Here is a 12,501-nt window from a genome sequence, read left to right as displayed (position 1 = left end):
AAATCACACAAAAAAAAGTTCTTAAAAATTGTCATTTTTGATAAAAAAAAGCCAATTATTGAAAAATTAAAAAAAAAAAAAAAAGAGATTTTGGATTTAGTATCTGGGGGGTCTAAAAAGTGTACATGTGAAGTTTCAGCTCTGTAGCATGTCCAGAACCAGAAAAAAAAGATTGTTTGTATTAGAAAACTTTCAGATCACCAATATGGCTTCTCGGTTTTCACACCTTGCCGGTTTAATAGAAGGCATTTTTTTGGGTTCTTTGCAGTCAGGAAAAACATCTGAACTTGTGTATAGTGGTACTGTGCACAAGTTCAGATGTTTTGCCTGCCTCCAAAACCCTCCAAAAAATGCCAGCAAAAACACACCTGGGCATTTTTTTTTGACGCTAGCGTTTTTTTGGCATTTTTTGGGGTTCTTTTGAGGCAGGCAAAACATATGAACTTGTGTATAGTGGTATATATACACACATACATATATTTATATACACACCTAGACATATATAGGTGTGATAGTAGCAGAAATATATTACTGTAAATAATTTCATTAGCGCAAGCATATATTTCTGCTACTATCACACCTATATATGTCTAGGTGTGTATATAAATATATGGATGTGTGTATATACACCACTATACACAAGTTCAGATGTTTTGCCTGCCTCCAAAACCCCCCAAAAAATGCCAGCAAAAACACACCTGGGCATTTTTTTTGACGCTAGCGTTTTTTTGGCATTTTTTTGGGTTCTTTTGAGGCAGGCAAAACATCTGAACTTGTGTATAGTGGTATATATACACACATAATTATATGTATATAGACACCTAGCCATATATAGGTGTGATAGTAGCAGAAATATATTACTGTAAATGATTTCATTAGCGCAAGCATTTATTTCTGCTACTATCACACCTATATATGTCTAGGGGTATATATTCAGACATATATGTGTATATATACCCCCTATACACATGTTCAGATGTCATGTCTGACATCAAACATGTCCTCAAAAAAGCACTGGCAGTGGAAGCCCCTGCAGCATAAAAAATGCTTGGCTGGTGAGAAGCCATATGGGTGTGCCGAAGCAATTCAGAGAAATTATCTTTTCTCTATAGCGGTCACCCTGCTATGGAAGGGTTTTGTCACCCTGCCATAGCAGTCACTGCCAGTTAACCCTACAATACACTATGGTCCCCTGACACTTAACACTTTCCCTACAGAAACTAAATTTTTGAAGCTAACTTAAGTGTAAAGGAGCACTCTAACTACACTAGATATCCCTTTCCTCACACTAATAAATAGCTAAATGACACTTTTAAAGTAAAATTAACAGAACTGCTTCCACTCTCTTCCATGTCCAGTATAACAATGCTAGGAATATGGCGGGGGCGATCTTATATACTGGGGGGCGTATTCACTAATGATTGGTCTAGGGACCCCCTAGTCACTCCAATCACATTCCTAGCATTCTCCTGCCCCCTCAATTGGCTTTTGCTAATGGTTCTGGTCCAATCACGGGCTTTTAAAGCCCATTTCCTGAACCATTGCATTTTGGGCGGTTCTGGTTGCCGAATTCCGAACTTTTTGGGCAAAAAGTTCTAAATTCGGCCGAACCTCGAACACCCAATGTTCGGGCCGAACCGATAGTCGACCCGAACCGTTCCATCATCCCTAGTGTTGAGTTGCGCTACATTAGCTTAGAAAATGGCCATTATTGACAGCAAACATCTGATAGGGGTTGGATTTTGGATCCAAACATCAGTAACATTCATTGAAACAATGCGGGGTGTGTTCAGCATTTCCCTAATCCGAAATACTGTATCTCTAGATTAAGACAAGTATTAAATATAAGCATCAGAATGAAAGCTAAAAAACAAACTAGCATTTTATCAATGGTAGCCTCTTCCAATAATGAGTCATGACAGAGTCCCGGTATGAAAGATAATATGATATATTTATTAGGGTGGAATATTCAAAAGGGTTCTTATAACAAAGGTTTCTAAATACTTTCCCGTGACAGGACTCACTGTCACTGGGAATGAAAGACTGACAATATGCTAATAGCATCAGCTCAACCACCAGTCTTCCAGACATCGTTGAATATGCTGATGTACTCACCTGTTATCTACAATAGGTTCTGTATTTATTTACACCTATTGTTTGTGTATTGTATTGCAGGAGCTTGAGGACGGCCGTCTGCTACTTAATTGGCTCAGGTTGATTGAATCACTGTCATCTATTAGTTGCTGAGTGGAAATATACTGTTTGTGTTGGTTGTTCTTTAGATATGTTAGTTCTATTTCTGTATACAATTTCATCTGCATAGAATAATGTAATCAGGCAACCCCTGACCTGTGTGTAGTAATTTGATCAGGAGGGGGATGTACTCATGTGTGTATAAATTGAGTGTGAAACTGCTCAATAAAGGAGAAGGTTCCTTAACTTGTACAAGCTAGGTTGTTGGCTAGCTTTGTATGGAGGTGGCTAGGATTTGATATCTATGTTAATGAAGGAGGAAGCCGTATACTGACGGAAGACCACAAGTACACTGTGGGTCAGCGGTTCCGTTACATACTTCATCACAGGAGACTCCTTGTGGGGCTGCCTCTACACTAAATACATATAGGTATCCCCTTCCTTTTTTGTTATACACACTCTGTTTCCAGTCTAAGTACAGTGACAGACGAGCAGAAGAGGAAGGAGACATATATATGTGTGTGTCTATCCTATCCCCCGTGTCTCGGTACTTATATACATTCTTATTGGAACATATCACTATTTACAGCCAGAATGCAGCGTCACTCCAGATTGATTTGAACCATCAAGAGGGGATACCTGTGTAGAGGGTAATAAAGAATACTACTACAATACGGGGATTTATTCTACACTAAAGGATCAATATCAAGACTGGGTTGCATTACCAGTCTTGTGCTTACAAGACATCTACGAATATAGGAGTCCATATGTCCTGCCCACTAATAATACTTCTAGATACAGCAAGGTTGGTATAAGATACCCACAGGGATTCTGACTCAAATGCTGTCCACAATATATATATATCTTTACATAATGTACTGTATATAACTGGACAATAGAATTGTTTTGATGTTACCTGTATACACAATCTAATTTATGTTTTTCTCATTGTACATGCACATATTACAGAAATATCGGTATTGCTCGGTCTCTCTAGCCCTGACAAAGCCCGATGCGAAACGCGTTGGCTCATTGGGACCCTCAAACCGAATAACAACAGAGACTTCTTGCACCAACATCAGCTTGAAGCATGTATTAGCCCCCTACTAGGGGTATATTTCTGTGCTGTGGTTTTAATTGTGTTTTTTGGTGAATATATGGGGGATTTGTTTCTGTTTTTTCCAATAATCCCTCATGTACTACACTATATATTTTTTATGACTTAAATAAAATGTTCTATTTTTTACAAACTATGGATTCTTGGTTTTCCTTTTCCAATTGGGCCCTAAAAAACCATACTCTATTTTGTGATATATATACCCTTTTTTGGGGCTTGGGCCAACTTCACGGGTATTTTCTACACTAAATACAAAAATTGGGGGTAGCTTTGTATGTTTGGCAGAAGAGCCCGGGCTCATTGTATTCCCATACTAATTGGGTTTGCAAAGTTATCAGTAAACTTTTATTTAAAAACCAATTTCGTTGTGTCATAGTTCCGTTATCTTGTTACTGGCGGTCTTCAGGGCAATGGGTTATAACATTGACTTTTATGTATTTGATCGCACTCACCTTATATTTTATTGTATGAAAATCTATTTCAGATTTTTTGTGTATTTTTAAAGAGAAATACAGGTCATGTAATGCTCGAGCCAAAATGTAGACTGCAGAAAAAACTCTGTAAGGTGTTATATCATCGACAAACTTTAAATGAAATGAAAGTGTCTCCAAATTGCATTTCCTAAGAGGACGTCTAGTTGTGTGTGAAATAAGGGAATTCTTCATTTGGTTTTTTGAAAAGCATCTATAATGAGATATGAGAATATCCTCCATCAGTGGGTCATTTAAGTGATTGGATGGTTTAATGCTATTAAAAAATTCATTCAATCCCTTTATGGAGAAATAGGAGTACCGAAACACCAAGCTGCAGTTACAGGAATTAAAAAAAGTTGCACCTGTTGACCAAGAATCTGGTAGAATAAATGTTTTCTTTGTGAAATAAGGGGTATTACGCAGCAAAAACTTGTAATAAACCAGATTAACTGAGCCACAAAGAATAAGAACTTCCGTAGTTGAGGTTTGCAGCTCTGGATGAATTTTATCACAATTCTCTTTAGACACCAGAATCTTGAATTCAATACAAATTCCATGATTAGATAAATGTTTGCTGAGTTGTCGGATCTCCCTCTCTCCGTATTCATCATCAGATGTAAGGATCCCGACCCAGTTCCACTTCATCCTTTCCAGTAACTTTGCTATGGCCACATATTTCATCTCATCATCCGGAACTGTCCGGAAAAAGTTTGGATACATCTTTCTATCACTCAGTAAAGTGGCTCCATAACTAATCTAGAAAGAAAGAAAAAGGTCTGTTTAAAGTGATGTTAAAGCCAAAGTCTTTTTAAAATAAAATAATAAACATGTTATATTTACCTGCTCTGTGCAATAGTTTTGCACAGAGAAGCCCGGCTTCCCCTTTTTACATGACCCCCAACAGTGCCCATGGCTCCTTCCCCTGCCAAGTGCCCCTCATGTGGGCTTGCTTTTCAGCTGTCTTGTCTGAATCTATTGACACAGACAGGGCAGGTCAGCCCAATTCCCTTATCATAGGATTTGATTGACAGGTGCAGGTACTAATGGTAAGCTTTAGAACCACTTTCATAAACCAGTTTCTGTGTGATCTTGGAGGATGTCATATGAGATTCACCCAAATCGACTAAAGGCCTGCCTGGCCGACATTCTGCTATACAAACAATTCAGGAAAAACCTCCTGTTTAAACCCAGGATAAAAACATATTCCAAATCTGTTCCACTCATTATTACATATAACTGCCAACATTCCGTTCTCCGTCAAATTCTTCAAAAACATTGGGGTATTTACTCAAAAATGATACTACTCTATGTAAATACCTGAAAGATTCACCAGAGATAACATTCAAAAAAGCAAAATCCATCAAGGATAGGGTTATATTTAGCTATTTTGTCCCCCCTCCTCCCCCAGGCATCCAACCTCAGGGGTACATGGCAATGTGGATCATGCAAATTTTGCGAATGGATCCTGGTAAACTGGGCGTTACATAGTTACATAGTTATTGAGATTTAAAAAGACACCAGTCCATCCAGTTCAACCTATGATGTGTGTGTTTGCAGTTAACTGTACATTGAATACCCCTGTATGTTGTACATTGTATACCCCTGTATGTTGTACATTGTATACCCCTGTATGTTGTACATTGTATACCCCTGTATGTTGTACATTGTATACCCTCTGTATGTTGTACATTGTATACCCCTGTATGTTGTACATTGTATTCCCCTGTATGTTTTTCATTGTATACCCCTGTATGTTGTACATTGTATACCCCCTGTATGTTGTACATTGTATACCCTTGTATGTTGTACATTGTATACCCCTGTATGATGTACATTGTATACCCCTGTATGTTGTACATTGTATACCCCTGTATGTTGTACATTGTATACCCCCTGTATGTTGTACATTGTATACCCCCTGTATGTTGTACATTGTATACCCTTGTATGTTGTACATTGTATACCCCTGTATGTTGTACATTGTATACCCCTGTATGTTGTACATTGTATACCCCCTGTATGTTGTACATTGTATACCCCTGTATGTTGTACATTGTATACCCCTGTATGTTGTACATTGTATACCCCCTGTATGTTGTACATTGTATACCCCTGTATGTTGTACATTGTATACCCCTGTATGTTGTACATTGTATACCCCTGTATGTTGTACATTGTATACCCCCTGTATGTTGTACATTGTATACCCCCTGTATGTTGTACATTGTATACCCCTGTATGTTGTACATTGTATACCCCTGTATGTTGTACATTGTATACCCCTGTATGTTGTACATTGTATACCCCCTGTATGTTGTACATTGTATACCCCCTGTATGTTGTACATTGTATACCCCTGTATGTTGTACATTGTATACCCCTGTATGTTGTACATTGTATACCCCCTGTATGTTGTACATTGTATACCCCCTGTATCCCTGTATGTTGTACATTGTATACCCTTGTATGTTGTACATTGTATACCCCTGTATGTTGTACATTGTATACCCCTGTATGTTGTACATTGTATACCCCTGTATGTTGTACATTGTATACACCTGTATGTTGTACATTGTATACCCCCTGTATGTTGTACATTGTATACCCCTGTATGTTGTACATTGTATACTCCCTGTATGTTGTACATTGTATACCCCCTGTATGTTGTACATTGTATACCCCGTGTATGTAGTACATTGTATACCCATGAATGTTGTACATTGTATACCCCCTGTATGTTGTACATTGTATACCCCTGTATGTTGTACATTGTATACCCCCTGTATGTTGTACATTGTATACCCCTGTATGTTGTACATTGTATACCCCCTGTATGTTGTACATTGTATACCCCTGTATGTTGTACATTGTATACCCCCTGTATGTTGTACATTGTATACCCCTGTATGTTGTACATTGTATACCCCTGTATGTTGTACATTGTATACCCCTGTATGTTGTACATTGTATACCCCTGTATGTTGTACATTGTATACCCCCTGTATGTTGTACATTGTATACCCCTGTATGTTGTACATTGTATACCCATGTATGTTGTGGTATTTAAGGTGCCCATCTAATCGTTTTTTGAAACTATCGATGCTCCCTGCTGATACCACTGCTTGTGGAAGAGAATTCCACATCCCTACCGCTCTGACAGTAAAGAACCCTTTACGCAGTTTAAGGTTAAACCGCTTCTCTTCTAATTTTAGTGCATGGCCACGTGTCTTTTTAAATTACATTTTGCTGAATAGTTTGTTCCCAATGCTAAGGTCAACAGTACAGTATTTGTGCATTGATATCATATCCCCTCTCAAGCGTCTCTTCTCCAGAGAGAATAAGTTCATTGTTTGTAGTCTTTCCTCGTAGCTGATGTCCTCCATTCCCCTAATTATCTCTGTTTCTTTCCTCTGGACTCTCCAGCACATCCTTTCAGAGGACCGGTGTCCAGAACTGGACGGAATACTCCAGATGTGGCCGGACCAAAGTCTTGTAGAGTGGGAGAATTATCGTTTTATCTCTGGAGTGAATCCCCTTTTTTATACATGCCAGCATTTTGTTGGCTTTGCTTGCAGCAGTTTGGCATTGCATGCCATTGCTACGCTGGTTGTCTACTAGGACCCCCAGGTTCTTTTCCATCTTAGATTCCCCCAGAGCATATTCCCCTGTCGAGCAGCTTGCGTTTATATTTCTGGCACCCAAGTGCATTACCTTACATTTTTCAACATTAAACCTCATTTGCCATGTAGTTGCCCACCCCATTATTTTGGTCAGGTCTTCTTGTAAGGTTTCCATGTCCTGTGAAGAAGATATTGCCCTGCATAGTTTAGTATCGTCCGCTAATACTGAGATTTTGCTGGTCTTCTCATCCTCCAGATCGTTTATGAATAAATTAAACAGGATTGGTCCCAGGACAGATCCTTGGGCAGGGGCGGGCTGGGCCAGGGGGCAAAGTGGCAATTTCCCCCCAGGCCGCTCTGATTCCCTGTAAAATGGGCCGCTGTACAGGCAGCTCAGGACTGTGCATGTGTCGGAGCTGACCGGGTGCTGCTGCTCGGGCGGCTCTGGCAGGGTTACAGCGTGGAGGAGCAGTGAAAAGAATGTCTCTATCTTCCACTGCAGCTGCGAGCCGGCGATATGTCCTGTGACAGGGATGTTAGCTGCCTGTACCTGTCACACAGGACTGAGATTGTTTGTGTTCCATTCTTACGGAGCAAAGCCCTCCCCCCCTCCTCTGTAGAAATGAGAGAACAGATCTGCTCTGCCTCCTCCCGCCCCTCTCTTCCTGTGCCCGCCCACACATTCTCTTCACATCACACGGACAGTCTCCAGTGTGGGCGGGTAAGTTTAAAGTTGTCTAGTCGGGAGTGCACAGTGCTTTTCTAATCCTGCATATGCATGCTTTTGGATGAGTTTGTGTTAGGCAGTCTGCAACTGAGAGTTGTTTTCCTGGCTTTGAGTGGTGTTTCTAAGTCTTAGTACCCAGCTCACAAAGAACTGTTCTTGTTGGCCATAGAAACCAGTCAGACTTTCCTGCTCCTCTTTAGCCCCATGTCAAATGAGTGTTTCTGCTACTAATGACAAATTCCAAGACAAACCACTGATAGAAGTGCTCCTTTGCTGGGTCTAAATGCTGTAGAAGTTCACTCACTTACTTGGAAGCAAAGAGCGACATTTCACTGATCCAGTGAGGGAGCCACTCCATAGGAAAAGGTAAGTGTTTTGTTACTGGTGAGTTTTAGAGGATTGCTGGTCTGACATGGCCTTCATTCTCCTGGACTTCTACAATGGACACTCTGATTACTATGGGACATGTGCTGTTTTTTCCTTTTCACTTTTATGTATGGAGCCCAGTATTTAGATCTCCACTGGATGTACAGTCCTCGCTGTATGTCCTTTAAAACCACTTCTGGACCGGAAGGATTCCCCCCCTTAATGACCAGGCCATTTTTTGCGATTCGGCACTGCGTTATTTTAACTGACAATTGCGCGGTTGGGGCGACACTGTACCCAAATACAATTGATGTCCTTTTTCCCCACAAACAGAGCTTTCTGTTGGTGGTATTTGATCACCTGTGCGATTTTTATTTTTTTGCACTATAAACAAACAAAAGAGCGACAATTCTGAAAAAAAAAAAAAAAAACATTTTTCACTTTTTGCTATATAACTTTCACAATAATAATTAAAAAAAAATTAAAAATCAAACTTTTTCATAATTTTAGGCCAATTTGTATTCTGCTACATATTTTTGGTAAATAATAAATCCCAATAAGCGTATTTTGATTGGTTTGCGCAAAAGTTATCGTGTCTACAATGTCAGTTAGGTGTCCGATCTGTCCACCGCAATGTTGCAGTCCTGCAAAAAATCGCTTATCGCTGCCAAATTGCCAATACTAGTAAAGAATAAACATGACATAAATCTTTCCCCTAGTTTGTAGACACGATAACTTTTGCGCAAACCAATCAATATACACTTATTGGGATTTATTTTTTACCAAAAATATGTAGCAGAATACAAATTGGCCTAAAATTATAAAAAAGTTTGATTTTTAATTTTTTTTATTATTATTGTGAATGTTATATAGCAGAATGTGAAAAATATTGTTTTTTTCAGAATTGTCACTATTTTTGTTTATAGCACAAAAAAAAAAAAAAATCGCACAGGTGATCATATACCACCAAAAGAAAGCTCTATTTGTGAGGAAAAAAAAGGATATCAATTTTATTTGGTTACAGCATCGCACGACCGCGCAATTGTCCATTAAAATAACGCAGTGCCGAATCACAAAAAATGGCCTGGTCATTAAGGGGGAAAATCGTCCGCTCCAGAAGTGGTTAAAACATTTTTCTAGGTGGCACTGATGTGGAGACACTAATATGGGGCACTAATAGGTGGCACTGATGCAATGATGGGCTGCACTGATGAGCAAGCACTGAAAGGTAGCACTGATTGGCGTCACTTGCTGGGCATTGCTGAGGCTGCACTGTAATGCTGTGCTCTGATTATCTGTACAGGTCTCCCCTGCGAGGAGATGCCACTGATCTGGCTCTCCACATTTTACACATGATCCACTGTGATTGGACACAGCCAATCACATGTGCAATGAGTTGCGGCATCGGCTCTTTAACGAGATCGGGGTCATATTGGTCTTGTTTCATAACAACATCAATACCTGCTATAAAAACCAGATGGGCATGGATGGTGAGCTGATTCGGTGGTTCAACGGGCCACTTGACGAGACTTGCCCCCCAGGCCTAAGGCTGCCAGCCCTCCCCTGTCCTTGGGGGACCTCACTTTCCACACCCGCCCAATCCGAGTACTCCCCATTAATCACCACCCTCTGGACTCTCCCCTGAAACCAGTTCTCTATCCAGGTACTCATCCTGTTGTCCATACCTACCTTCCTTAGTTTGTACAGTAAGCGTTTGTGGGGAACGGTGTCAAATGCCTTTGCAAAATCCAAATACACCACATCCACAGACCTTCCTTTATCTAGATACACCACATGCACAGACCTTCCGTTATCCAGATGGCATCTCACTTCTTCATAGAAGGTTAATAGATTGGTCTGGCAAGAACGATTGTTTACGAATCCATGCTGATTACTACTAATGATACCATTTTTATTTCTATAGTCTGGTATGTAGTCCCTTATCATCCCCTCCAACAGCTTTCAGACTATTGATGTTAGGCTATCTGGCCTGTAGTTCCCAGGAATATATCTCGGCCCTTTTTTAAATATTGGTACCACGTTGGCTTTTCTCCAATCAGCTGGTAACATTCCTGTCAGTAGACTGTCCTTAAAAATTAGGAACAATGATCTGGCTATCACCTGAGTTCCTTAAGGACCCATGGGTGTAAGCCATCTGCCCCCAGTGACTTATTTATTTTAAGTTTTTCAAGTCTAGTTCTGAGTATGCTTCCTGTAATGTATTATTAACTTTAACTGTATCCCCCCAATTATTTTGTGAGGAGAAGAATTTATTTAGAACCTTTGCCTTCTCTCTGTCCGTTGTAGCCAGATTCCCTTCATCATCCTTTATGGGACCTATATTTTCTGGCCTCACTTTCTTACTATTTATATACTTAAAGAATGTCTTTGGGTTTTTCTTACTCTCTTCCGCTATGTGCCTTTCATGTTCTATCTTAGCCACCTTGATTGCGCTCTTACATTTCTTATTGCATTCTTTGTAGTGCTGGAATGCTACCAATGACTCCTCTGCTTTGTATTTCTTGAAGGCCTTTTCTTTTGTTTTTATATGCATTTTTACGTTGCAGTTTAGCCACCCAGGGCTTATTTTAGCTCTTTTAAACGTATTCCCTGTCAGAATGCACTGGCCAATACCTTTATTTAGTATGTTCTTGAAGCACTCCCATTTGTCTGTGTATTACCCTTATGTTTACCATTTCTGTTATTTATACTAAAACTAATTGACCTATGGTCACCGTTTCCTATGTATTATTTTTTGTGCCATAAATAAAAAAAGACCAACAATTTATTAAAAAAAAATACATATATATATATATTTTTTTTTTTTTTTTGCTTTCTGCTATTAAACATATCCAATAAAAAAATTAAAAACAAAAAACAATTTTCTTGATCAGTTTAGGCCAATTTGTATTCTGCTACACATTTTTGGGTAAAAAAAAAAAATATAGCTTGGAGGATGTTCTTTTAGGGAGCCCAAAGTCTGCAACTGCCTAACATTGACATTGATTTGTGCTTCTGTTTATTTGCCTGACTTTACATGTAAGAAGGAATCTGGCTTCTGAAAACATACAGACATTTGCTGCTGCTGTATTGAAGTAATAAATCCTTTGCATAGAAATAGATGCATGCCAATAGTGACGGCCCGTTCCATTGGGGGTGCAGGGGCAACGCCCCCCCTATCCATGCTTCCGGCCCCCTAATATACATGCAGGGTGCCAGACTCATGGATTCCAATGAGTTTTTTTTTTTTGAAGCACTTGATTAGATCCAGAGGCTCTAATAGGCTTCAAAAAAAGTGTGGGCTCAGGGCGCAGAGCACTGCACCCTGAGCCCACCCAGTTGTGTGACAATAGCAAATGAATATTCGCTATTATAACACTGATTCTCCTCCCAGCCAATCAGGAAGCGTGTCCTGAGACCCACTTCCCGATTGGTCGAAAGGAGAAGCCATACTATTGGCCAAGGAGGAGGAGGAGGAATGAGATGCAGGGGAAGCCACCCCTGCCGCTTCCTGCCCTCCACGTCAATCCAGGGTGAGTGAGCCGGCGACGGGGGTGGTATGGTATGGTTGGCGGGCTGGAGCTGGTGTGGTCCGTGGGGTGGGTATGGTGTGATCTGTCTGCCTCCCCCCCAGCCAATCGAGCACCAGCCGCCACTGCATGCCATGATTCTGAAAAGAAATACTTACAATACATGCGCACAGGAACATCCTGGTATTGGAATTATCGCAATGCTAAAAATAGCACTGATGACTCAGAGAAAAGTGTAAACTTTGGTGAGCTGGATTCACCTAACACTAAGATTTCACTCATCTAGATGCCAATTGCCGGGTGCAATGAGGACCTGTTGGGTATGGTATAATACATCACAGCACTGCACTCAGGGCTTTTTTTCAGCTGGAACTTGGGGGAACTCAGTTCCACCACCTCTGACTCAGGTCCTCTGCTCCTGGCTTACCACTATCACTTGTAAATACAGAAATCCAGCTTTTGTGTTTACAAGTGA

At 40.2% G+C, this 12,501-nt stretch overlaps 1 protein-coding gene and 1 pseudogene across 2 annotated transcripts in view; both read right to left on the bottom strand.

Moving 5' to 3' along the window:
* Positions 1–12,501, bottom strand: part of LOC309567775 (vomeronasal type-2 receptor 26-like) — a 411,836-nt pseudogene that overhangs the window by 335,896 nt on the left and 63,439 nt on the right. The gene's annotated exons all lie outside the window — the stretch shown is intronic.
* LOC309567795 (extracellular calcium-sensing receptor-like) lies at positions 3,700–4,503 on the bottom strand (the record flags this gene model as incomplete). Its single annotated transcript, XM_082273244.1, has 1 exon — positions 3,700–4,503. One exon carries the CDS (start codon positions 4,501–4,503, stop codon positions 3,700–3,702), a length of 804 nt encoding a protein of 267 aa, XP_082129370.1.

The sequence above is a fragment of the Pelophylax lessonae genome, assembly GCF_965119305.1.
Source record: "Pelophylax lessonae genome assembly, chromosome: 1".
Classification (NCBI taxonomy): domain Eukaryota; kingdom Metazoa; phylum Chordata; class Amphibia; order Anura; family Ranidae; genus Pelophylax; species Pelophylax lessonae.
Note: the sequence above shows the minus strand (reverse complement) of the source record. Positions and strands in the feature narration are given on the sequence as shown.